The sequence below is a fragment of the Protopterus annectens genome, chromosome 8.part1 (genome assembly GCF_019279795.1).
Source record: "Protopterus annectens isolate FY-2018-M chromosome 8.part1, PAN1.0, whole genome shotgun sequence".
In the NCBI taxonomy this organism is placed as follows: domain Eukaryota; kingdom Metazoa; phylum Chordata; order Ceratodontiformes; family Protopteridae; genus Protopterus; species Protopterus annectens.
Window position 1 is genome coordinate 255,806,292 of NC_056742.1, and position 27,790 is coordinate 255,834,081.

Consider the following 27,790-nt stretch of genomic DNA (forward strand, 5'->3'; position numbering starts at 1 on the left):
ACAAATTTAAAATAAATAAATAAAAATAAAGTGTAAAACAAAAGAAAAAAAAAATGTTGGCCAAGTGGAGTAGGAAACCAATCCATACATACTAAAATTCCCCTGAACACTCCAAACAGGTGACTAAGAGAGTTAATTTATACTTAAAAGGCTAACTTTGAAGAAAAATAGCTATGTCCATAACCTCTGAGGAAATAAAAAAGACAATGTGCAGAACTTATTGTAAATGGCATCACCCGTACTGAACCGGAGGCCATTGGCAACCTTTTGGTTGATAGATTCCCCCAAATTCCTCCTCAATAGTCCAAAGGAAATAACACATAACACAATCCGTCTAATCATTAGTAGAGAACAGGTTATTAATGCAATTTCCAAGGCTAAAATCACTGCATCATAGGGTTCTTTTTTTTTAAAAACAAGTTTATTGTTTTTAACATACAGAATAAATATCATAACAATCTTATACAAGCAATTAAAATGTAAATAGTTATAACATTTAATAAAACAACCAAAATATTTACAGAGACATCCACTACAAATCAAATCAATTGATTAAACTGTAATGTCTTACTAATGAAACTAAGATTTTTTTAACAGGCTTTGTAAAGTATCCCATATAATATAGTAAGACATTTTTCTAGTAGTTCTTGACTTTATTGTCATTAATTCCATATGACACACTTCAGTCATAACATTTTTAAATTCATTAAATGAAGGAGGAGTATCTGAAATCCAATTTCTGGTTATTATTTTTCTAGCCACTGCTAGAATAGACCATAATAAGGGAAGTTTAACTTTTTTAACACTTTTAGGAACAGGAGTGTTAAATTATATAAGTGATTTAGAGACAATGAAATTATCTGTGAAAAGAGCCTGCAAAAAATCGTTGATTAACATCCAATATTCCTTCAATTTTATACAGTCATAAAACATATGTGCCCAATCAGCATTTATTTCTACATTACATCTCTTACATAAGTTGTCTTTATTATTTATTTTATTCATCATTAAAGGTGTATAGAAAGATCTATGTAAAAAATTCCAAGTAAAAAGTCTCCAATTAATGGAAGAAGTAGTTTTATAAGCAGATTCCAATATATATTGTTTATCTTGTTGTTTTGGTGATTCACCATTAATGGAAATGAAATAATTCCAATAAGTATCTGAACTGTAATGAGTTTCTTCTCTAATAATTTTATGTATGTGTGAGAGCTTACCTTTATCAGAAACCCTATGTTGTAAATTTAATATCAAGTAATCAATCAGAATTGGCACAGATTCTTTAACTGTTAAAGACATTAAATCAAGTTTATTAATAGGATGTTGTCTAAAAGTCTGAATTTCTAACCAACATGTTTCTCTCAAATCAAATTCTTGCTTTAAGAAGTCTAATTTTTTTACTTTATTGTCAGACAGCAACTGATACCAATACTTTAAATCATTCTCTGTGACCAAAATAATTCTTTCAGAGGTGGTTGATAAAAGAATACCTTGTGTATACATTATAGGGAATAGGATAAAATTCCATTCCTTATACTTAGGATGCATAAATATAAAATTACGATATCTAATAATAATATTTAATGGGTAACTAGCTATATATTTTGGTGTAATAGATGAAGTACAAAATTCTTTTAGTAACCATAACATGGGGTTATTTACAATAGTATTTTTATGTATTAAAGAAATTTTCATGAAGTGAATGCTAATTAGTTCCCAATAATCTTTCCATTTTGCAACATATGACTGATCTATTAACAAAGTAATAACTTTTATAATAGAAGAGATAGTATATAAATTAAAGTCTGGAAATGGAATGCCCCTTTGAGACCAACTATTAGTATGTTTCTTTAATGCAATCCTAGGTCTATTAGGTGCCCATAAGAAATTTAACATTAATGAATTCAATTTCTTAATAATTATTTTTGTAGGTGGGAGTATTATTGATTGTATTAAGTATAATATCTTAGGGAATATTATCATTTTAATAATTGTGAGTCTCTCTTCCATGGTAAAAAACATATTGTTCCAGCTATTAAAAAGATTTTGTATATTATGAAGACAGTTACTATAATTATTATGTATAATAGATTTAATATCTTTAGTTGATATTATACCTAAGTAAGTTATCTGACCTGAGTTGGGTATATATTTGTGAAAATCATTAGTGAGGACATTTTTTCGTGTGTATATTGGTAATATTTTAGTTTTTTCTTCATTAAATATCAAACCAGAGATATTTTTAAAATCTGTCATTTTATCAAATAATGACTGCATAGAAGAGTTGGTTCCTGCTGACGTAATTAGAACATCATCTGCAAAAAGTTGAATTTTAGATATTGTATTTTCATCTATATCAAATCCTTCTATATCAGTGCTGTTTCTAATCAAATTAGCCCAAGGCTCCATTATTAAAGTAAATAATAGTGGAGAGAGTCGACACCCTTGTTTTGTACCTTTTAATATGGGTATTTTTTGTGAGACATATGTTCCTATGTTAATGTAAGCCAATGCTCCTTTATATAGATGTTCAATTAGATTCACAAATGCATCAGAGAAATTTGTACACTTCAATAAGATAAACAAGTAGTCCCAACTTACTGAGTCAAATGCTGAACTTATATCAAGACTAATAAGTGTTAAGTCTTTCTTTTTCCTGTTTGCATAATCAATTAACGTTAAAGTTCTCCTTATATTATCAAAAGTATTTCTATTTATAATAAAGCCTGTCTGATCTATATCTATTATACCTGGAATGATTGTCTTTAATCTATCAGCAAAAATACTCATAAACATTTTATAGTCAACATTAAGTAATAAAATAGGTCTATATGAAGTGCATCTGGTTGGGTCTTTATTGGGTTTTAAAATTGGTGAAATAAATGTGTATTGCCAGGATGGGGGAGTTGTTAACTCATTTTGAGCTAAAATGAAAACCCTATGTATTAATGAGTAAGTACTTTTAGGAATAATTTTATAAATCTCTGGTATAATACCATCATTACCTGGTGCTTTGTTTGATTTAAGTTTGTTTATTTGTGTAATAACCTCTGTATATGAAATATTTTTATCTATTAGTTTAGTCTGTTGTTTATTAAGTTTTTTGTTCATGTTTGTAGTTATAAATTTCTTTATTTTATCTTTAGAATCCATGTTAATGTTATTGTGATTAATTTTATGAAAGTGATTTCTAAATTTATCTAATATTTCTGGTAAAATAGAAACATTCTTCTTTTTCCCTGGAGAGAAAATTTCTTTGATATGATTTTGTTTATTCAGCCTTTTTGTTTTATTTTTAAGTCTATGTAAGTATTTGGGACTTATTGAATAAGACAAAAACTTATATTTCTCTAATGTTATTTTGACTTTATGGGTTAAAATTTCTTTGTATTTCTCATTTAATTTATTTATTTCCTCAATGACTTTTTTGTCCATAATTTTTTCTTTATTATTATGTTTATATGAGTCTAATTTGCTTTGAATATCTAGTAATTCCTTGTCCCAAGATTTCCTTTTATTATTATATCATCTGATACTTTGTCCATATAAATATGATTTTAAAGCATCCCAAATGTAAACAATGGAGACATCAGGTGTAGTGTTTAAGTCTAAGAAATGTTGCACCTCTGTAAATATATAATCTTTATAGTCCTTTAGTTGAGTTAAGTATGTTGGTATTCTTTTGATCTGGACATTATAAGTACTCTTTACCATAAATTCAAAGACAATTAAATTATGATCTGATATAGGACATGAAATGATTTTGGAATTAATTAAGTCTGTTACCATTTGGTTAGAAATAAAGACTCTATCTATTCTTGAATAAGTTTTATATCTGTTAGAAAAAAAAGTGTATGGTAATGATTTAGAATCTATCTGATTATTAATATCATTCAAATAATATAAATTAATAAAATCCTTTAAATGTTTTGCATTAGATGTAATTTTCCTTTTTCTTATAGTAGTAGTATCTTTTTCATGTAGGATACAATTAAAGTCACCTGCTAAAATAATATCTCCTATAGAAAATGATATAATCTTATTGAGATGGTGTTTCACTGTATTAATGCCAATTCCTGGTATCCAATATACATTGATTAATGTATATACTTTCCCATTAATCTGTATTGTAACCATACAAAACATTCCTTTATCATCTTTATAAGACTTAATAGTTTTAGGTATGGGCATATTTTGGTTCCATAAGATAGCCACTCCTCTTTATTTCTGTGTGTTTTCTGAGCTAACCAAGACTGTATATTTATTAGTGGCTAATTTATCTATATCCTTTTTCAAGAGATGTGTTTCTTGAAGGAATATTAAGTTGGCTCTATGCAAATTAATATATCTCATTAAACTTGCCCTTTTACATGGGTTATTCAATCCATTAATGTTTAAAGAAATTCCTTTTAGAGATACCATTTAACTTTTATAAACATATAAAACATATAATCAGAATAACAATTAGCAAAATAAATATTATTATGTCTCCTCCTTTAGGTGTTCCATTAATTATAGCTGTATTTAATGAAAATCTTATGGAATTTTGTGTAAGTTTCACTTTTATTTGTAGTGACAATGAGTTTATAAAATGTGATGTGGATGTCAAAACTATATACATACAACAATAATCAGGTGAAAATAATGTTTGGATTAAACATTGCCCCCAGCCTGGAGTTGAAAACTCCAACTTCGAGTAGCAAATACCACTCAAGTTATCCCCCTATCCTCAGCAGCAGTACTTCAGCTGCCACCAAATAATTCAATACTAACTATTATTAACTAAAGTTAACCTCATTTAATTTGATTATCTATTATAACAAAGCTAAACAATTTATATAACAGCTTCATATAAACATATAAACATATAAAAACATTTAGAAACAACTAATATTGCTATGTACATCTATTCTGTATAATACACTCATAATCAAAATAGCATTCTAACAATCTTGATAATGGGAGCAAAGAAGAGAGAGAGAGAGAGAGAGAGAAAGGGGGAGGGAATATCCATATGGTAGTTTAATAAAGTTTGTAAGAATAAGTTCTTATATGTTTATGTTCATTTGAATTCAATAACATATATTATTTTAGGCTATTATGGTTCAGACATTACTTATATTAGGGTATTCCCACTTTCTGCCATAGTAATACAGTTAAAAGCTTTTAAAGCTTTAAATTACTTGCACCAAAAGCTTCCTTCTCATATTTATTATTGCCAATTAAATAAAATATTTATTCTCATGCATAAGTTAAAAGAACATACTGCACAGCAATGTTGATTCCTAGTTATACATAAATCATTGTGATGAAAGCCATCTGTATTTTATATATCTGAACTGCAGCTTTAAAATATGTCACATGACAATTTCTTCTGAAATATAATCATAATGATACATGTGCTTGTCTGTTAGTCAAGGCAAATTATTTATAACATTACATATGTTTAAATCATAAGCATTTATATACATTAAAGTGCTGCAGTCATAATATAAGCTTTCAAAAACAAGTGTACATGTGTTTTACCTTCTATGCCTTCTAAAATATCTCATTTGTTTACTATGGCATATTAAGTCATTTAAAATCATTATAACTTTTACATTTTATAAATTACATCTTAAATAAGTAAGTTATTATAAAGAAAAACTCACATTTGGGTGTCATAAAGTTCGTTTTTCATCACAAAGTCGCATTTACAGCAGTTCTACTTCCTGAAACAGTTTACTTCTTGGATCTGCAATGTGTCAGTGTGAAATCAGGGGTCAAAGTTCAAACTGGCTGCTTTCAGCTTCTCTGCGTGTATTCTGAGTGTTGAAGCTTTTAAAACGACTCGAGGATACTATTCACGAGGAAACCCACATCCCAGATTGTCTCCCATAACATTCTGGTGGGAATTTTAGTAAAAGCAAGTGACTGACATTCATTTTGTAATACAAATGAATCTAAACAGTGCAAAACCTTCTCGAAGCATATTACAAGTCATTACAGTCTCTATGACAGTGAAACCAAGCCTACAGTTGTTTAACATAAACACAACTTATTTTTATATGCCCCATTTCATTTTCTCATACAGATCTTATTACATACACATATCAGTATTATCAGAAGCATATAACTTTATAGATGAGAGAGAGAGAGAGAAAAAAAAAAAAAAAAGACCTACAAAGAGTATCTACAAAGATATATTACTTGCTGTTTGTTTTAATAAAGTAGAGCATGAGATATATTACTTTCAACTACTTTAGTTCTAGTTAACTGTAATTATATCATGACATATTATTTGAAATCATGTATTAAGTAATTAAGTCATGGTATAATATTTAGCAACAGTATTTAAACAGAATAAATAATTTTAAAGAACTAATAAATTATTTTTCCCCTTATTTCATATTTTTCATCAAACCTCTCAACCTGCCCTCCCCCACCCCTCTCTAAATGTATAGTTTAAAGAGAATGCCATTATTTAAAACAAGAAGAGAAAGGAAATGTATCAAGTTACTAACCTTAGGTCTCTTTATCACAAAGAGAAACAAGTTGATTCATAGCAGGTTATTTGTTCCTCAGAAAGTTTGATTATTTATAAAACAAAATCAGTTCTTTGCACACAAAAAAGTAACTTTGAATAAATCCTTAAGATATTTGTGGCTTTCTTGAAAATGTAGTAACTGTAATTAAAGAGTTCAAAGAAATATAGAACATGTCATTTATTTTTTAGTCTTTTTTGCTTCTCTGAAGTCTTCCAAGAAGTTCCTGTTGCCATCCTCTTTAGCGAAGGGCTTGCCCATTCCATATCTTCTATTTTATCTAATATTTTATTTTTTTTAATATACAGCAAAGCAGAGTCCAAGTCTTCAAAAATTCTAGGGCCATCTGGTAAAAAGATTTTTAGTTTGGAGGGAAATAGAAGATGAGTTTTGAACTGTGCTTTCTTAAGCTCTCTTATTAATGGCAAAAAACTTTTCTTTTTGTTATTACCAAGGAAGAATAGTCATTGTCAAAATGCACAGTTGCCTCATTAATTTTTATAGGTGCTTTAGCCCATGCAGATTTTAATACCATCTCCTTGTCATAAAATGATACAAATCTTACAATAACTGATCTAGGATACTTTTTATTTGTATTAGAATTAGATAAAGACCTATGGGCTCTTTCAATACCAAAAGAAAATGCTTCTGACAGATCTAAAGTTTTGGGAAGTCAAGTATTTAAAAAGGAAGTAATGTTGTTACCTTCTATATTTTCTGGCAGTCCAAAAATCCTTATATTATTGCATCTGGATCTGTTTTCCAGGTCATCTAGTTTGGATTGAAGATGTGTGTTCTGTTTCAATAAAAATTCAATGTTAATTTCTTCTTCCTGAATTCTGTTGTCCATAACATTAAGAGTCTCTTCTATACCTGTAATCTGAGCTTTCTGATGTTGTAAGTCTTGATGTAACAAATCCATTTGTTTTGTAGTTTTTTCTATAAAGTTATCAATTTTAACATCCAGTCTGTCCATTTTAGTTCTTAGTTGCTGAATAGTTGATAGTAAAGACTGAAGCTCTTTCCTGATGCTGGAATCCTGACTGTTAGCCTTACTGGAACTCATTCTGAACAGAGGTGATGAAAGAGAAATTTCGAAGAAGATTTCTGACAGGAAAATTATTTAAATTTTCTTTCTTTTTTAGATATTATTCAGGATACTGATATTCCAAATGTTTTTAGAAAGAAAATTATTACATTAGTTGAATTTTAAAGTAATTATTTCCTGTCAGTGTAGTTATGTTGGTGGAGCTGAAGAAATCTGCTGCTATACTGTGTTCATCCTTGGCCACGCCCCCCTGCATCATAGGGTTCTGATAACATCCCAGGATATTTAATAAATAGCATGAAACATGACCTGTCTTATCCACTTGAATCACTTTTCAACTGGAGCCTGCAGTCAGGTTTTGTGCCCAAGGAATGGAAGATGGTTACAGTCATTCCCCTGCCCAAAGGAGGCTCAACCACTGAGCCAGATAACTACAGGCCCATATGTCTTACTAGCCTCATATCCATCTTCATGGATATGATAAATGAGGACATAGGTAATTGACAAATACTGGACCCATCACAGTTTGGCTTTATTAAAGGAAGGTTATGCTTATTTAATTTGGTAGATTTTTTTTGAAAGTGTTACCAAACATTGGATGATGGTAAGAATGTGCACACAGCTTACCTCGACTTGGCCAAAGCTTTTGATACAATACCACACTCAGGCATTATAGACAAGCTCACTAATTTAGGTATAAAACCTTTTGTCACCCACTGGATAGCCAAGTAGCTCCCTGATAGGACCCAGGTGGTCAAAATAGGTGAGGTTACATTCACCAAGAGGCTAGTCACTAGCAGAGTCCCCCAGGGCTCACTATTGGGCCCACTCCTTTTTCGCATCAATTTCTCTGAAATAGTAGCAAATGTTGAATGTTTATGGCTGACAAAGTCTGCACATTATTGCAAGCTGGGGGTTATCACTGACTCCCCTGGAGACACTAGCATTCTTCAAGAAGGTCTATCTCTGACTAACAAATGGTGCCAAAGCCATGGTCTTAAACTCAATGCTAAAAAATGCATACTTGTACCCTTTGGCCAATCAAGCATCCTGACTAATTATCATGTTGATAATACACCCCTAAATAGTCAACCCAGTGGTCAGGGATCTAGGTATGCACATATATAGTAGCCTTGCCTTTGACCACCGTGTGCCACAGTGGTGAAGAAATCCTTTTAAATTGCCCAGCTTATAGGTAAGAGCATAGCATCTAGACCCAAAGAGGTCATTATCCCACTGTACTTTGCCCTTATCAGACAAATCATTGAGTACAATGCTCTCTTTGGTATATACGTGACCAGGCATATGCAGCAACTAGAATGACAACAAAAGTCCCTTACAAAAAGAATACAAGGTATAACAAGCCCCTTATGCAGAGTGCCTTAAAGCCCTTTCCCTGTACTCAGTCTCCTATAGATTGCTGAGGTGTGATCTATGCCTGGCTTACAAGGCATCCACAGACCCCACACTTATGAATCGCCTACATATTCATAAGGCAAAGAGTACGAGAAGTACAGTATCTACAGACCTGAGTTTGTCTTAAACAGAACATGCTGGAGTGACAGATGTGCATCCCAGAGACTGCCCCTCCCATGGAACAGGCTTCCCATCCATGTGAGGGGGAGTTAGTCTATTACCCAGTTTAAGCACAACATATACAAGTAGATCGGGAATAGGACATTTATACTGAGCCTGTCACCCGTGTCCCTTATTAATGCCTGGCCCTCAGTGTCCTATTTGGATAAAGGATATCATTATTCTTTCAGGAAAACTTGGCTAGGCTTAGTCATTAGCCTAGTAACAGTCTATAAATCTATGAATAAGGGTGCAATGGGGTCATAAAAAAAGCTAACAACTTCTGTATAAATGGGGTCAATAACGTAAGGTCAAAACCAAAAACAACACCACCAATCAAAATCCTGAACACTGCCAAGTTTATAAAAAAATATCAAAAAATTAGCATTTCAAATTCTGCTGATTTCTAACCAATATTGCCATAGAGGCAGAATCATAATGGAAGTTAGCCGGGGTCTATATTAATTAATTGAAGGTTCAATTCGGTGAACATTTCTTCATTGAACCCTAACCATTGAAAGTTCATTTCAGTGAACATTACTGTATTTCAATATCCAATAAGTGACTGCACTAACAACTATAGTGTTTCCAATGTTATAAACATGCTATTTGGTGTGTGTGGTGCAAGGAGGAAGTACACAGTACTGTGTGTTGCAAGGAGGAAGTACAGAGTACTGTGTGGTGCAAGGAGAAGTACACAGTACTGTGTGCTGCAAGGAGGAAATACAGAGTACTGTGTGGTGCAACAATGAAATACGCAGTACTGTGCAGTGTAAGGAGAAGTACACAGTACTGTGTGTTGCACTGAGGAAGTACAGAGTACTGTGTGGTGCAAGGATGAAATACACAGTCCTGTGTGGTGCAAGGAGGAAGTACACAATACTGTGTGGTTTAAAGAGGAAGTACACAGTACTGTGTGTTGCACTGAGGAAGTACAGAGTACTGTGTGGTGCAAGGATGAAATACACAGTCCTGTGCGGTGCAAGGAGGAAGTACACAGTACTGTGTGGTGTAAGGAGGAAGTACACAGTACTGTGTGTTGCACTGAGGAAGTACAGAGTACTGTGTGGTGCAAGGATGAAATACACAGTACTGTGCGGTGCAAGGAGGAAGTACATAGTACTGTATGGTGGAAGTAGGAAGTACACAGTACTGTTTTGTGCAAGAAAGAAGTACACAGCATTGTGTGGTCCAAGAGGGAAGTTTTATGTACTACATCAATGAGCAGATGCTAATGTTCAGACAACTGATGTGAACTGTGTTGCAAGTATATACAAAAGGTTACAGAATCACCAGAAGATGCCAGACAATTTTCATACATTTTTCTTTCAACAAAAGCACTGCATTCTATGAGCATATGTCCATGAGGCAGGTTCTCTGGAATTATCCATTGAGAAATACCATGCCTCAGGAGAAAGATATCCCTAATTCTGACTCAGACCTTTGATTTGAACACTTTAAAATGTCTGATTCTTTGAAATCAAGTGATGATTTATAGTCAATAAATAATATCAACCATTTAAGTACATGTTCTAAACAGCCTTATGGTAAAGAGGTATTAAGCATTAACTATGACGTAGGTTACACATATCTGATAAGTGGAAAAAGCACTGAAAGGATCAGTCAGAGGAGGATTTGCTTGAGTGCCTGATACCAGCTGCCCCACTCATCCATTAGTGATGCCTATTGGAGGGTAGGCAATCACTCATGGAAGAGGCCAGGGTGGTTTCACACTGTTGCTTGTCTCTTGTATTCAAATGAGATATTGAGGCACAGTGATGAGTTCAAGTTGTTTATTGTAGATAAACACATCAGGAGCTGTAAATGGAACATATACTTAAGCTAACTGACTGACTCATTACTTCAAACACACTCACATGTGCATCTCCATTCATGCCTGCATTCACTCTGACTGACTATACAAAATGGCACTGATCTGAGTAACTTATATACACATGCTATCTAGCTACAGTGGCTAACTAGGTACAGTACACACAATTTATTATTTATTTTACATTTGTTTACTGGGATGGTCTGACTGGACTAGTGGCCTGTCAGCAGAGGCCTGGAGAGAAAAGCTCCACAGATTAGTTACACAATGAGATAAAACATATGTATCTAAGACCATGTTACATATCAGATAGTAAAAAAAAGACTTCTTGACAAAGGTTGACAATATGCTAGTCTGGCAACATTAAACAGATCTTGATTAAGAATTGGAGTGTAATAGTATCAGAGGGGTCCTTAGTGATGAAATGGGTCTATTTTATCACAACGAAAGGTGAATTATGCTAATGCGTTTTGAGCGACACAAATTCATCGAATCGCATTTAAGCAATTCGATGAATTTGTCATAGGGCAAGGAGATAGTTGGCCACTTCCCGGAGTTGCTCTTTCCTTCTGTATAGTGCAATCTCGGAGTTGGTATATTTAGTTAGGGGGGTGTGGGGGGTGGATGATGTTAAATCATTTGTTTTTAGCGAATGGCCACATAAGTTTTTTCCCTAGGGAAAAATTTGCTTACATGGCCGTTCACTCTTTTGCATTTTTTTGCATTATGTGTTGATCTTTTCATAGTCGCACATATGCACTTTTGTTGTGATAATATAGACCCGAATAAACTAGGTGCTAACCCTAAATTTATTTTTAGAAGAGCTCAAAACCTGAAAGGGTTATTAGAATTAAAAAATTTGGGACTAACAAGGCAACAAATTTTGTTTAAATGTGAAGCCTGTGCCTATTGTAAGCATATGGTTGTGGGTTATACATACACACTGAAAGGGAGAAAGTATACTTGTAAGGGCAAGTACAACTGTAATTCCAATAGAGCAGTGTATTTAGCCCAGTGCCAGTCTTGTCCTAGTTTTGACATAGGCAAGATTGACCATACATTAAGAGATTGTGTGCATGAACACCTATATAATATTAGAAAAGGTAGATTGGAAAGTGCTTTAGCTAAACATGTGATCAATCAGCCAGGCCACTCATTTTTATTCAGAGTGATAGCTCAAGTTGAGTAGGATGAAAGGGGAGGGTCACAAACCCTAAGACTTGAGAAGCACAAGTTAATTTGGCAGATTAGAACACATGCTTATACTCAACCAGGATCATCTGTGTTTTATAGTCTTCATGCTGAAATTGAAGAGTTTGACTCATTGAATAGTTTATAATTTTATATTATTTGTGTATTTTTATTTGTGTATGTTTTAAAAAATGAGGATGCTGAATGTTTTTCAGAGGATGGATAGTGTTTTAAATGTATTTTAAATGACTTTATATGCAGTCAAAATTGTTTTCTCACAAAAGTAATGTCGTCACTTTAAAAGTTTAACATTGCTTGGTCATATGACTTTTACCCTTGGTCATGTGATTTTGCATTTGGTATTTAACTGTATCTGATATGGTTGTTCTGTTTGTCTGAAGAAGTTGAGTTATTAAACTTGACGAAAACACTAACATACAAAAACTGTTTGTTTCTGTTTTTTGCCTCTTTTTTGTTTTGATTTTTGGTATTATTAGAAGAAAGAATGTTTAAGGGGGTTGGATAATGGAGTTCTGTTATTAGTGAAAAGCATAAGTTTTGTCTTGCTTGGGTTTAGTATTAGTTGGTTTTCTGTGTCTGTGAAGGCTGTTTGAGTTCTAAGTAGGAGTTCTGGGAGGGAGTGGGCTTTGTAGAAGACAGTGGAATCATCTGTGTATTGCACAATCGTGGCCTGGTTGGAAGCAGAACTGAGTTTATTGATGAATATTGAGAAGAGAAGTGGCCCAAGAATTGAGCCTTGTGGGACTCCTACAGAGACATGGAGTTGGGCTGAGATTCCATCTTGCCACTTCACTGCTTTTTGATATTCAGAGGGGTAGCTATGAAACCAAGTGAATTCTGAATGGGAGAGATTAATGTTGGCTAACTCATTAAGTAGTTTTCAATGGGAAATAGTTGAAAAGCTTTTGGCATATCCAGGAAGATGGATAATACTAGTTTTCTGCTGTTTCTGTACTGATTAACAAGATTTGTGAAGCTTAGAAGTGTGGTTGTGGTTCTATGCTTGGGTCTAAAGCTGTGTTGGGAGCTAGAGAGGATGTTATTTTGGAGTAGATAGGTTATTAGTTGTGAATTTATACATTTTTCTTGTATTTTACTTAGGGAGGAAATATGGCAATCGGTCTGTTTCGATAATTCAGTGGATGTGCCGTCTTTCTTCAAGGGAATGATGTATGAGATTTTCCAAAGTTTAGGGACATATTGTTGAGAGAGGGAGCAGTTGATGAGTAGGGAGACTGGGTATGAGATTGAGTCTGCTGCTAATTTAGGAATTCATTGGACAATTGATCAGCAATAAGTGTGGTGAGTTTTAGTTGAAGAAAGAGTTTTTTATATATCTGGTCTGAATGGGCTGAAATGAGAGAGTGTGGGTATTAAGGGTTAGTGCATTTGGGAATAGTAAGTGGGGTGTTGTTATTTATTAGTGACAAGATGGAGTTTATAAAATGTGAATTTAGTTGGGCTGCTGTACTCTCAGTGGAAGTGGGTAGTTTGGGAGGGGGTGTGGTGGTTTGACCCAGATTTAAGAGTTGTTTTATTGTAGCCCAGAATTTATGAGGATTGTTTTGGTGTTTTTTTTTTTTTTTTTTTTTTGCATTAAGGTATAGTAGGACTTTCTGTCATTTTGTGAGTGGTGTTTACCTGGATTTCTAAGGTGATGATATGTCTGCAGAGAGGTTTGGGTTTTGGTTGATTGATAGTGTAACCAGGCTCTATCTCTTTGTTTCATAATTTGTTAGGTGTCTTTATATAGCCATAGAGTTGGTTTTGCCTTGAAGAGTAGTCTTCTGAGTTGGGCCAGACAGTTAAGTGTATCTAGGAATATTTTATTGAAATAGTGGACAGAATCATCTAAGTGAAGATGTTTTAGATGGCCCCAGTTGTGGTGTTTTAAGAGTTGGTTAAAGGTTTCAATGGTGAAGTGTTTTTTGCTACGGATGTATTTATATATTACACTTTTTGCTGGGGAGCTTTTTTGTCTGAGGATGTAGGTGGGCATGTGGTCGCTAACTGAGTCTGGGTGGCAACCAAAGATGTTGCCTAGTTTAAGTCGGTTAGTCAGTATCCAATCTTGTATTGAGTGTTTATTATTGTGTTTGTCTATTCTGGCTGCTGTGCAGATTAATTGAGAGAATCCAAAGAGGTTTATAAAGTTAGTAGGGTTGCTTGAGTTACAGGTGGTCCAGTCTACATTGAAGTCACCTATAATTATTGTTTTATGATTGTATGTGGAAGAGGCCCAGTAGAGCAGGTTTTCAATTGTCAGGGTATTGTTGCCAGGAGGTATGCAAGCAGCAATGATGATAATGCTCTTGTTTGTGTTTAGGATCTGAGGATTGGGGTGGATGACTATCTAAGTGTTGTAGGGTTAGGTTGATTTTATATTACAATGGCTATGCCACCAACACACTTGGACTAGCTGTCACATCTATAGATGTTATATCCATGTGGTATGAATTCACTATCTTTTGTGTGGTTCTTTTACCAGGTTAGCACTAAGATGTCGTGGAGTATAGTGAGAGAGTGGATTGGAATTTAGGTATTTTATTTACAGTAATTCTAAGGTTCATGTTAATTATTAGTAGATCAGAGGAGTTATGTGTTGGACAGTTGGGGTTATGAGTGGAGAAGTTGTTTTGTGGGTAGGTTGTATGGGGCTAGTGGTTTGGCCCGGGTTTGGGTGTATGTCTCGACTTAAGCTAAGTAGAGATAATTTGAATCGGAATAGATAAGAGAGTTTGGGTGATAACTTGGTCTAGTAGCAATGGAAGTGGGGGGTTGTTTATGTGGTAGTGTATTTAAGTGTGATTTGTTCGATGTTTGAGCTAGTGAACAGCTATGGGGAAATGAGGATATGAGTCCGCAAATTAGGTGCTTGTGTGTTGAATACTTTTGTGGGTGCATACATATTTGTAACTTAAAGATTATGGAGGGATGCACCTATGTAAGTAGAAGTAAGCAGGGCAGTTAGGAGTGTAAGAAGTAGGAGCATGTTGTATGAGGAAAAGTTTGGGGTGTGTGATTCAAGGATAACAGAGGGAGTTTAGGTGGAGAAGTAGGGTTATTGTTATATGAGAGGTGAGATGGCATGGACTAAGGCAGAGACTGTAAAGGGTAGGGAGAGTTGATTGGTCTGAGGACAAATTTGGTTTAAGGGAGTGATAGCAGTTGTTGAGTGTTATTAGAGTTGTATGGTGTGTCATTGGGTAATTGGGAAGGGGTGTGGCTAAGTGTAAGCATAAGTTTAGGGTATGTGGGGGTGAGTGGGAATGGGGGTAGGATAGGGGAGCGGAGTGAGCCTGAGTGAGGGGAGGGTGAATGGAGCGGGTTGAAGCCTCAGCTCAATATGTTCTGTGAAAAAAACAATCAGCTAGAGAAAGGAACTGAGCCTTGGGTAAGTGATTACCTTTTTGCTTCCTGGCTAGATAAAGGTTATTAATGTAGTAACACTATGGCATTCAGCTAAGGCAGGGTTTTATTCTCTCTGAATACTGCTTGGGGATATCATATAAACTGAAGCAACAGGTACAGACTGAATGGAGTGATCAGGAATGTGCGGGGTAGTGATTTAGACATCTCTAGTGCACTTAAGTGGTGAGATTTAGCTGTGGACACAAAATATAAGTGGTGAGGTGGGGAAAATATGCAAACAGCATTGCCTCAGTATCTTCTAATGTCTTCCCTGGAGGTGTGTTCATCACTGATAACACCAGGTATTTTATGGTATAGAGGTACAGCTTGGTCAACAAACTAAGAAACCTACATTATACTGTTTAATTGCACACGCAGCTCAGTCACTGGTCTTGTAGTTGCTTGAGCTTGCAAGAAAAATAATTCAGTGGTTATCACACTTAGTGTGGGTGTAGTAGTACAGTGTGTGGTTGGAGAGGCTAGACAGCTAAAAAAGAGGGAGAAAATAGGAAATATTAGAGGAGGAGAAGGCTGTGGAAAAAAAAACAAGTGAGAGGAGATTAAACTGCTAGGATATCTAGTGTATGGGTGGGTATTCTCAGACTGACAGCCAGGAGCTAGAAAACCATTCAAATGCATCCTTGACATAAAAAGTAAAACCTTCTCACAACTATTTACAGTAAAAACACTTTCAACTCCAGAATAACTCAACAGCGGGAATCCTCCTGGAGGCTAAGCAGGCATACAGTAAATATCAAGAAGACTCTGCCACATTTCTATTTAGTCAAGAAAAAAAGTAAAAAAACAGTGCTAGTGGAATTAAGAATAAAATAATAACAATTGCTAACAGAAAGGTATGTATTAATACACAAATAATGAAGACAGTGCAGCCAGGTAAAAACAGTTGCAGCGTATGTTCCAGTGAGCTATGAAATTCAGCTCAGATTACATTCTCATGATAGGAGGTTATAGGAGCATAGGATCATAGAATGTTACTAGGCTATTTGCCCTGAGGCACTTATAAGCCTAGCCAAAAGTTTAGCCTATGTTTAGACAAATCAGCACCCAATTCCCCTGTCCACCAGGCACATGGGTGGAATTCTAGGACTATATTTTCTGTTTCCCATCCAGTTATCCAGGTTGCGCTTATAGCATCACACATTATTTTAGATAACAGATGAACAGTGGTCACATAAAAATCATGGTCAGACTTTAAAACATTAATGCAAACATTTATGCAAGCATATGGCTGACATCTACAATCCTTTGGTTCTATATGAAATTATATATCTTGAAATAACAGCAGTATTATGGTAGGCAGAATTAGTATTTTACTTACATGGTGGACACACACACCATGGACGGGGCAGCTCCTGTAACCTATGGGGATCAGTTTGTTGATCTACACCTTCCTTTTTTGATTTGTTTGACATGCAATAGGAGAACAAGATATTTTTACAAGCTAGATATCACATCAACATATAACAACAAATGAATTCAAGTCCAGGTCGCTGCGTATCTCAAGAATTGGTCTGGAAATTCTACCCGATCTGGTCACATAAAAACTTTGACCGGGCTTAGCAACTGGGATAGACTCTGGTGATTCTTTTCCAATTAGAACTTCAGGGATTACAATAGGATTACTTGAAGAAAGTAAACTGTCCTCTGGAATTTGAACAAATGTAGACTCACCCTCAGAAATAGAGTCTCTGGCACAGGCAGTCTGCTGCATCACTGGTTCAGAGACTGGTAATATGTGTCTTCGATTCCTCCTGAAATCCCTTCCATCAGATTGTATGATGTAAGATCTCAGTTATTCACAAATATTTTTGACAATTTCCACTTGATCATATCCTTTAAATGTTTGCATTCTCACAGTCTCACCTTGTCTTAATGGTCTGAGAAGTTTGCTGGTTTATTGTAGTACAACTTTTGTGACTGATGTTTTTTTCCAAAGTTGAGTCTTGACCATTCCATTGTTCTTTGCATTTATTGTCAAAAATTGTTTTCCAATCGGAAGAGTTGTTCTAGTCTATCTGGACATCAATCACTGAACCAGGTAAATTATCTCAAGGAATGTTTTTGAGATTAAGTAGGTTAAGAAAAACATTGGTAGCATCTCTCCTGGATTTCTCCAAGTACTTTGCAGTTTGAATTGTACTCTCAGCTGATCCATTGGCTTGTAGATACTCAGGACTACTAGTAACATGGACAAAGTCCCAAAATTCTTGAACTGCTGACTTGTAAACTGTGCACCATTATCATATATGACTTTGCCAGAAAAATTTCTCTTCAATTTTGTAATGACAGTGCTGGACGTTAAGTTAGGAAGAAGGTCAATTTCAAACAAATTCAAATAAGAGTCTACTAACACAAAGTAATGCTGACCATTCCCATTCGAAAATATCAGTAGCAACTGGTGGCCATTGTAGTTCAGGAATCTAATTTAGCTGAAGTAGTTCTTTTGTTGGTGTGATTTAGTACTGTTGCAAGTGGAATATGCTAGAGTTTCCTTCTCTATATCTTTTGACATAGAAGTCCAAAATACTATGCCTCTTGCCCTTCCTTTGGTTGAATCAGTACTCAGGTGACCACACTGTAAAAGTTTGATATATTCCTGTTATAATGCTAAAGGAATTACCACTTTAAGACCTTTCATGATGATTCCATCTTTCATCAGGAACTCATCTTTGTAGGGAAAATACCTCTGTATGTCAAGTGGTAAACTAATTTGTCATGCTGGCCATCCTTTACTTATAACATGTTTTAGCTTCTGAAGAACTGTGTCTGAAGCTGTATGATTTCTGAATTCATCAAGATGTGATGAGAAAACATTTCTGACTTCCATGATGTCAAAGTCTTTTTTCTCATTATCATGCTGTTCTGTTGTTTGTCTGGGTGCTCTTGACAAAGCATCAGGAAGGTATACAAATTTGCCTTTTCTGTAGACAATATTGAAATTATAGTTTTGCAGTTTTAACATCATGCATTGCAAGCATGCTGGGGCTGTATGTATTGGCCTTTTCAGAATTGTCACCAGAGTTTGGTGATCAGTCTCTATTTGAATAGGTTTGCCATAAATAAATATAACAAATGAACTTCAAACATGCAAACACTACTCCCAGAAGCTCTTTTTCAATTTATGCATACTGCATTTCAGTTTGAGTTAAACTTCTGGCTGCATAGGCTACTTGTATGCCTTCTTAAAGACATGCTGCACCAAGATCATACAGTGATGCATCACACAAAAGAGTTACAGGTTTGTGAACATCATTATATCTCAATGTGGGTGGACTGGAAAGTTTCTGTTCCAGAATGTCAAATGTTTTTGGTGTTGTGCCAACCAGGACCAGTTTACATTGTTGCATGTCAACTCAGCTGACAGCTCACTCAGGTCTTGGATGAACTTTCCTAAATAGTTGCTCATACCAAGAAAACGTTGTAAAGATGTGACATTTTCTGGAACTGGCATCTCAAGAATTGCTGCTTACTTAGACAATTTGGTTGTTAGCCAGAACTGGTAAACAAATGACCCACATAAGTAACTTCTTTCAGTTTGAATTTACATTTCTGAAGATTCAGTTTTCGATTTACTTCATGAGAACAGTCTAGAACTTTCTTGAGGTTTCTATCATGTTTGACTTCACCATTGACCCCTACAATAATGTTGTCTAGTATAATAGCACATGGATAACCTGTAAAAGTTTGTTCCATTGCACTCTGAAATACTTCACTGACAGAATTTATCCCAAATTGCATTCTTAAAAATCTGTGTCTACCAAAGGGTGTACTGAAAGTGGTTAACAATGAAGATTTGTGATCCAGTGAAATTTGCCAAAATGAACATTTTACATCAAAGACTGAAAAAAAAACAGTGGCATCGGGCATGAGAGCAGCTGTGTCTTCTGCTGTGTCCATCAGATGATGAGGATGTTTAAGCTCTTTGCTTAAATCTCTCAGATCAATAAATATTAAAATATCATCTGAGCTTTTCTTATGAGCATGGAGGATATCCATTAAGTTGGTTCTTTTACTGGAGTAAGGACACCTACATTCACCATTTTATCAAGTTCTACTTTTACTTGCTCTCCATTCCTACCAGAACCTTCCTTGCTGGTCTAACAACTGGGCTTACTTCATGGATTAATGTCATGGAATATGTGGCTGGAAGTTTGCCAAGCTCATCTGTGAAAATATTAGGATATTCACTAAAAATATTCTGTGTAAAACTATCATTGTTCATACTTATATGGTGAACCTTTTTATTAAATGAAATCAGTGCCATTCTCAAACTGTCTTTGAGGCCTAACAATGAATGCACGTGTCTTTTGACTATGCAAAATTGCAATTCATAGCTGTTCCCAGTAGAATGGCACATGAGAGCTACTGTACCATCAGTTTGAATCTCTTCACCACCATAAGCAACTAGTTTTGCACACTTTGCTGAATCAAGTTTCTCACCAGCTTTTACTTTAGCAAACACTTTGTGCGGATATAGCATTGCACTTAGATCCAGTGTCTGCTTTAAGCTCTACAGGTTTCCCATTAATCAGAACAGTACAAAATATTTCACTATTTGCTGCCAACTGATAATCTACTGTGTTAACTATTTCATTAATCACAAGAGACACCATCAACGTAGAAAGTTTGCTCACAGCTCTCTATCTGATCTACTTGCTTCTTCAGCTGCTTTTGTTAATAAAAGTAAGTGCCACTTTAGACTTGCAAAGCCTTTTGAAATGATTCCACTTTTTACATTTATGACAACACTGACCAACAGCTAAGCACTTCTCTTGTTTAAATTCATGACTGCCTCCACAATTATGACAGTTAACAATAAGGTTGGGTGTCCCTATTCAGGTTATATTCCTTCTTCATCTTGGGTGGTGCAGTGGTTAACATTGTCACCGCACAGCAAGAGGTTCTATGGTTCAATTCTCATCTGGGATACCTTCTGTATGGAGTCTGCATGTCCTCCCTGCGTTCATGTGGGTTTCCTTTGGGTACTCCGGTCTCCTCCCACATTCTAAATACATGCATCTTTTGCGTGCTTCTCCCCGGGCCTCCACTGAAAATAGCCTCTGTGCTAGTTAGACTTTCCCAGTCAACAGATGTTAAATAAATAAAATCTTAGCTTTATGTTGTACACTATCAACATTCACACTGGCAGACACTGCATGCAAGTTTTTCTCATTTGTAAGCATGTGCATATGAATATGCTTTTCTGTAAGCTCATGTATTTGACGAATCTCAACGGTTTTGTTCAACATTAAATCACTGTCTTGAAGCAAAATCTTTCTCACAGCATCATTATTAACGCCACCCACAAGCCTGTCTTTTATCAACTCCTCTCTCAGATTACCAAATCTGCACATTTTAGCTTTATTTCTTTAGTCTGTAATATATGCTGCTATAGTTTCACCAGGTTTTTAATTTCTTGTATAAAACATGTGCCTTTCCATTGTAATATTCATTTGAGGGCTACATATTTCTCTAAATTTATTTTTTAAGCACTCAGGGTCTTTCCATGTTTCAGCCTGTGTCTCAATATGGCAGTTCTCCCCTACCCCTGCATACACAGCAGTTGCATGCACAAATGAACGTTCCCTCTCAATGGCTTCTGAGCCAGCTAAATTAAGAAGTATGAATACCTTTGTACGTACATCTTTATTAGAAAATGCAGCCTGTCTGAAAATATCATATTCTTTCTGAAACACTCTCCAGTTCTCAGCAATATTATTATCAAACACTAGCAGTTCACGTCTATACAGTACCTCTGCCATAAAAACAAAATACATTTAACTATAAGCATAGACCAGGTACTTGTAATTATGCTCAAATGCACAACAATCTCTTTGAAAAGGCTTCACTTTAACACTGCAAACACTGCGACCACTCTGGACACTTTGGATACATTAAAAATGCTTATTTAATGTGAAAATGTAGTACATTATGAAAAAATGCATCCATTTTAGCCTTATCATACATTTTAACACTTCAAAAATTATTTCAAACACTTTTGTAATTATTCTGAATACTTTTATCAGTACAGTCTGTCACAATTTCGGACATTTCGTTTCTCTTGGTAATTATTTTGAACATTTTGAATGCTTCACCACTTTCTCAAAGTCATAAGAATCATTTAAACAAGTTTAAGTACCTTTGAATTACCTCTGACATGTTAGCGAGTTTGCGCCTGCATATTCCTCCACGTCTAACTGCGTGCTTCATAGTTTGCAAAATGCTTCAACTTTGGATCCCATTCTGACACCATGTCACAAGTCTCTTGCATTCAAATGAGACATTGAGGCACAGTGATGAGTTCAAGTTGTTTATTGTAGATAAACACGTCAGGAGCTGTAAATGGAACATATATTTAAGCTAACTGACTGAATCATTACTTCATACACACTCACATGTGCACCTTCATTCATGCCCGCATTCATTCTGACTATACAAAATGGCATTGATTTTGCACATGCTCAGTAACTTCTATGCATGTGCTACAGTGGCTGACTAGGTATAAAGCACACAATGATCTACATACAGTGTTAAGCAGAGCACATGCTGCTGAGTCATGGATAACATGGGTGTGAACGTATATATCATTCTGCACCCAGGAATTATCTATTTTAAACTAGCCTTATCCTGAATCCCCAACTGTCTACTCCAGGGGAGCAAACTGACTGATCAGGCTTCTTAATGTAAAAAAAGTGGGCTATAAGCTCTCACTTAGTTTAACAATGCCTGTTAAAAAAATAAATAAAATAAATATTGCTAACAGCAAAGTTTGATGAATCAATTCAGCAGGTTACTTTATAGGGACAGGAGGAATGTTTATGCAGAACAGCTGAATCATATAGGTTTTGTGTGGGTACATACACTGACCTAGTATTTATTCTCTATAAAATAACCTGCTATGTTTAAAAGTCTACCTTTTCCTTCCTATCTGCCTCTGTTATGAAGGAGACCTATTGCAGGTTATTGTGCATATCAGTATAATTGCACTCAGATGTTATGACACTGGAAATTTGAACAGTGGTCGTGATAAGCTGCAAAAGACACTTGATAATTGAATAGACAAATAAATATAATGATGACTTTAGAATGTCCTGAATGGGGCCCGGTACTTATTTTTGACAAATAATGAAGCTTAATGTATATATATATATATATATATATATATATATATATATTTTTTTTTTTTTTTTTTTTTTTTGCATTTTAGTTGGATATGGACTACATCTCAGTGTTTTTTTTTAATTGGAGAAATAAAAAAAAAAAACATAGATTATTTGTGATTCATGTTGCATCTGTTTTGAATCTCTGTTCAGACCTCTGATATAGCATTTGTTTTTTACACAAGGAATCCAAGGTGTGGTTGAGTCCTACCAGAACTGCTTACCTAAAATCCAGCTCTATGGACCAACAAATGTTGCTCCAATTATAACCAAGGTAGCAAAGCTGGCTGCAGAGGAGGAGAAAACCAAAGAAGCATCTGTAAGTAAAAAGCAAAATCAATTTCTATCATTTGAAACCAATAATTTTGTTGACAATGGATTACTGGGGTTCACCTACATTAATATGACATGTTTTAATGTCATTGCTACTATTTCCACATTTTATTTGTAATGTACTTACTTCCTTGAGTGATACTCATATATAGGTTTTCCCTGAAGTTTTAACAGAGCTCTGTGTTTACTTACTTGTACTAGTACATTGTTTCATATAGTCAAGTTCAAAATTTGTTTCCCTGGGCCACTAGCCTTTCTCACTCTTACACATCGATCACAGAGGATGTGCCATACCTCCTTCTTAGGTTCATAGGTAGGTACTAGGCTATCTGCCCGAGGGCATTTATAAGCCTAGCAAGAGTGTGTCGGCTTTCGCCACTCCACTGATTAATTAACTGATCCTCTGTCAAGCAGAGCCAATGAAGTGATCCCAGGGGTGTATTTTCTGTTACCCATCCACTCGTCAAGGTTTCTCTTGAAGAGTGTTAGTGAGGGGCTCTGCCTAATGTAGTTTGGAAATTTGTTCCAAAGTATGGGGAGTCTCTGTGACAGGAATCTATCCCTCCAGCATGTTCTATTTATTGTTGTGGTGAGGTTTAGCTAACTAGAGCACGTGGCTCACAGTGACTTGGATTTCTTTTGGTGGAGCATGCCCATCAATTCTGAGTTGGACATGGCTTTGTAAGTCAGGCAGAGATCACCTCTGAGTAAGCGATATGCCACTGAGTACAGCCGGAGTTTTTTCAGTCGGGCTGCATAGAACATGTGTTTGAGGCCAGTTATCCTCTTGGTGAGGTACTTTTGTGGTCTCTCCAGCTGTTGGAAGTATCTTGTGAGGTACATCCCAAATGGGGCATTATACTCTATGATGGGTCTGATGAGTGATGAGTAGAGGGGCACTATAACCTCTTTATTTCTAAATGCGAACCCTTTAGTAATTAGATGGGCTACATAGAAGGATTTCCTAACTACTTTGGCAATATTATTGTGAAAGGAGAGATTACTATCTACCTGGGTCCCCAGATCTCTTATTACCTCTTCTGTATTTAGGGGGCTTCCATCTATGTGGTAATTCATGGGTGTCTTGTTTTTCCCAAACGGGATGACTATGCATTTTTTGGCATTTAGCTTGAATCCATGGCTTTGAACTAATTCTTAAGATATTAGGGGTTTACCAAATATATTGTCCATGCATTGTCAATCATACTGTTTTCTAAAACATATATTGGATTTTATTCCAATTATTTCTTAGGAATTTTTGTTGTTTGATTTTTATTTTTTATTTTTTCTTGGGGTGAACCACAATCACAAACAATTTTTTATTTTTCAGTTATTTATAGACATACTCTTGTCAGGTTATATACTGACATAACAAAGAATTTTTTACACTTTCTATTAGCCATTTATTTTTTATTCTGAGGTTTGGATGACCAAATACATATATGTATATATTATCTCTTAGGGACATATATTACAAGCATATAGTGGACATCTTTTGACTGTTATATGTTCCATTTATAACATACTATTCCTATTTTTACATATCTAATCCCTTTCATAGTTTCAATTGTCACACTGTTGGACTATTTGTTTTGTATGTTTTGCTCTGCATTTTTTCACAAGTTGAGTTGGACAACATATTATCTATCTTATTATTTGTCCTAAATTTGGACATTTTTATACATATTGATGGTTGTCCTTGTTTCAAACAATATCATATTATAGTATTGATAGAGGTCCATGGTTGGATTTTACTTTTTATTGCTTCACAACTACCATTATTGTCCTATATTTTTGTGATTTTCATTCTGTGAATTTTCAATTTGTCCTGGCTAACCTAAATTTGAGGCAATTATTGTCCAGTATTCCAAATAATAAATAACTATAAATAAAAGATCATTAATTTTTTCCTTGGATATATACACAAATATCCACATTCATTACAATAGGACATGGTGTTGTGGCTTTATGGTACAGCCGTCCAGTTGGACAACTGTTGTTTAATTTGGTATAGCACTTGTTCAATATTATATCACTTTATTTCAACATGGACCTTAATAGAATCCTTATTGGTCTTTCCTCTGACAAGAAGTATTTAGGGGGTTTTGGTATCAGACAACCATTCAATGCTATTAATTCAGGTAATATTGATTGTCCTGAACTTATTTGTGATATATTATTTCAGGACCTCAATAAAAACATGAAAACATTAAGATCAAATGTGTGGCATTTGAAGTTATTTAAGGCCTATATGGCCAAGGGTATAACCCCCCGAGGTCTTAGGGTAAAAATTCAACCTTTGGTTACTGAGGCAGATGAACAATTAACCACAGCATGGTCTAATATACAACAGGAATGTTCCATGAAATTTGTTGAAACATTATCACATTACTATGAAGGGATTATTGATAAGGAAACACTGATTGTTAGTAAACCATGCAATGATTGTAACCAATATAAGGATGAACCCTTTTTTCACAATTTTTTGACTAAATTAAGTTCTGATCTACTTAGTTTTGAACACCAAATTAAGGATAGGAAAATCAAAAAAATTTTAAGAGATCAGACTGATTATGAGAAGGGCCAACCTTTCAGACAAAACAGACATGTTAGATTTGAGGGTATTCACAAAAATACGAATCAAACCCCCAGACGAAAACGTCCAAGATCTATTCTTAGGAAACAAAACACTTTTATAGATTCCTCACAGGGTGAATCTTCCTCTGGTACAGATATTGATGCACAACACACCACAGACTCCCCGACCTCCAAACGTAACAACAGTGGGGTCCCTTTAGGCCTTACAAGAGGGGAGGCAGGAAACACAGAAAAAGTCAGAAGCTTAGAGAATCTGATGGAACTCTTGACCAACAAGTAAATGTACATGCTGATACCAATGTATTGAATATTTCTGATACTGTATTATCTGAATCACAAATTGCTCTGCTAAATAAAGGCCTTTCTTTTATTCCCGTTTTTTTTTTTTGTGTCTGAGGATATTTTTGCACAAGACATAGCAGCATTTTGTAGATTAATTAACCTTAAATTATATTTTCAGGATAATCATGGACATGACTGTGTAACAGACAATTTCAAATACCATAGATCTACTTTTACTCCGCCTATGCATCCTTCTGTTAGCCTTTTTCAACATAGTGTTCTCAAAGATCTACATTTCACATCCAATATGATTCCACCTATGTCAAATAATATTTCTCAGTTGGATTCTACGAGTCTAGCGGAATTAGTTGACAATAAACAATTGGTAATCATTTCTGCTGAAAACGGAGGTGCTGTTGTTGTTATGAACTGGTCTGATTATGATATTGAAGCCCACAGACAACTTGATGATGCCAAATATTATATGAAAATGCCATTAGATCCTACATCCATGTTCAAACAACAAATTGACACTTTTCTCAACTCAGCAGTAGAAAATGGAATTATTACATCAAATACTCTTAACCACCTGACCATAACTGATCCTGTCAGCCAATATATTTATTTTTTACCCAAAATTCATAAAGATCCTGTGCACCCACCGGGCAGGCCAATTGTAGCTGGAAATCGCTCCCTCACTGAACCCCTTTCCGAATTTCTTACGAAATATCTTAAGCCCCTATTAAAGTGGGTGAGATCCAGGATCCAGGATACAACTGAATTTTTGGACATTATCAATGACATGCAAATAGAGGATGATTGGTGGTTATGTACCCTTGATGTCAGTGCACTATATACAAATATTCAACATTGGGCAGGACTGGATGCTATTGAATACTGGCTCTACAAATCACAAATGTACAAACCTGGCTTCAACACTTTCTTGATATGCCTGACTGAACATGTTCTCACAAAAAATGTATTTTTCTATGGGAAACAATGTTACCTTCAAATTAAAGGTACTGCTATGGGGGCATCCTTTGCCCCCATGTATGCTGATTTATATATGGCATATATTGAAGATCAAATAATATATGATGATACACACAACCTCTATTTGACTGAGATTGATATCTGGCATAGATATCTAGATGATTGCTGGATGGTGTGGAGGGCGGATATTGAATACCTGAATGAATTTGTTGAATATTTGAATGACAACAAATGGGGCTTACATTTTACCATCAATTATGACAAAAATAGGATTACTTATTTGGACGTACTAGTGACAAGAAATGTTGACAACACACTCAGTAAACAGGTATTCCGTAAATATCCCAAATATAACAACTTACTCCACGCCTCCAGCTTTCATCCCAAACATATAGCTAGGAACATTCCAAAATCACAATTCATTAGAATGAGCCGTATTTGTTCGGATGACAGTAGTTTTCAGTATTATCGCCAGGATTTGACTGACAGGTTCAAACAAAGGGGTTATAGCATGGGTCATGTTATTACAGCCAACAACTATGCTTCTCAGCTTAATCGTAATGATCTCCTCAGATACAAGAATAAATCACGGAGTAATAACAGTTTGCGATTTAATACCACCTATGGTAGAAATACTAATAGATTTATTGATATCATTAAACGTCATTGGAACATTCTTTTAGCAGATTCTGCTTTGTCCAGCCACATATCTGAAACATGTTCATTTTCATTCAGAAAAGGTAAAAATTTGGGTGCCTATTTTAACCACTATAAACATCATTCTGAATCTAGGAATCTGCAC

At 35.0% G+C, this 27,790-nt stretch overlaps 1 protein-coding gene across 1 annotated transcript in view; it reads left to right on the forward strand.

Annotated features, from left to right (window-relative positions):
* The window catches only part of CPNE7 (copine 7), a 2,789,522-nt gene that overhangs the window by 2,706,634 nt on the left and 55,098 nt on the right, over positions 1 to 27,790 (forward strand). The window contains exon 14 of the mRNA XM_044081847.1: positions 22,968 to 23,101. Within this exon, the coding sequence (XP_043937782.1) occupies positions 22,968 to 23,101 (134 nt within the window). The remainder of the gene's footprint in view (positions 1 to 22,967; positions 23,102 to 27,790) is intronic.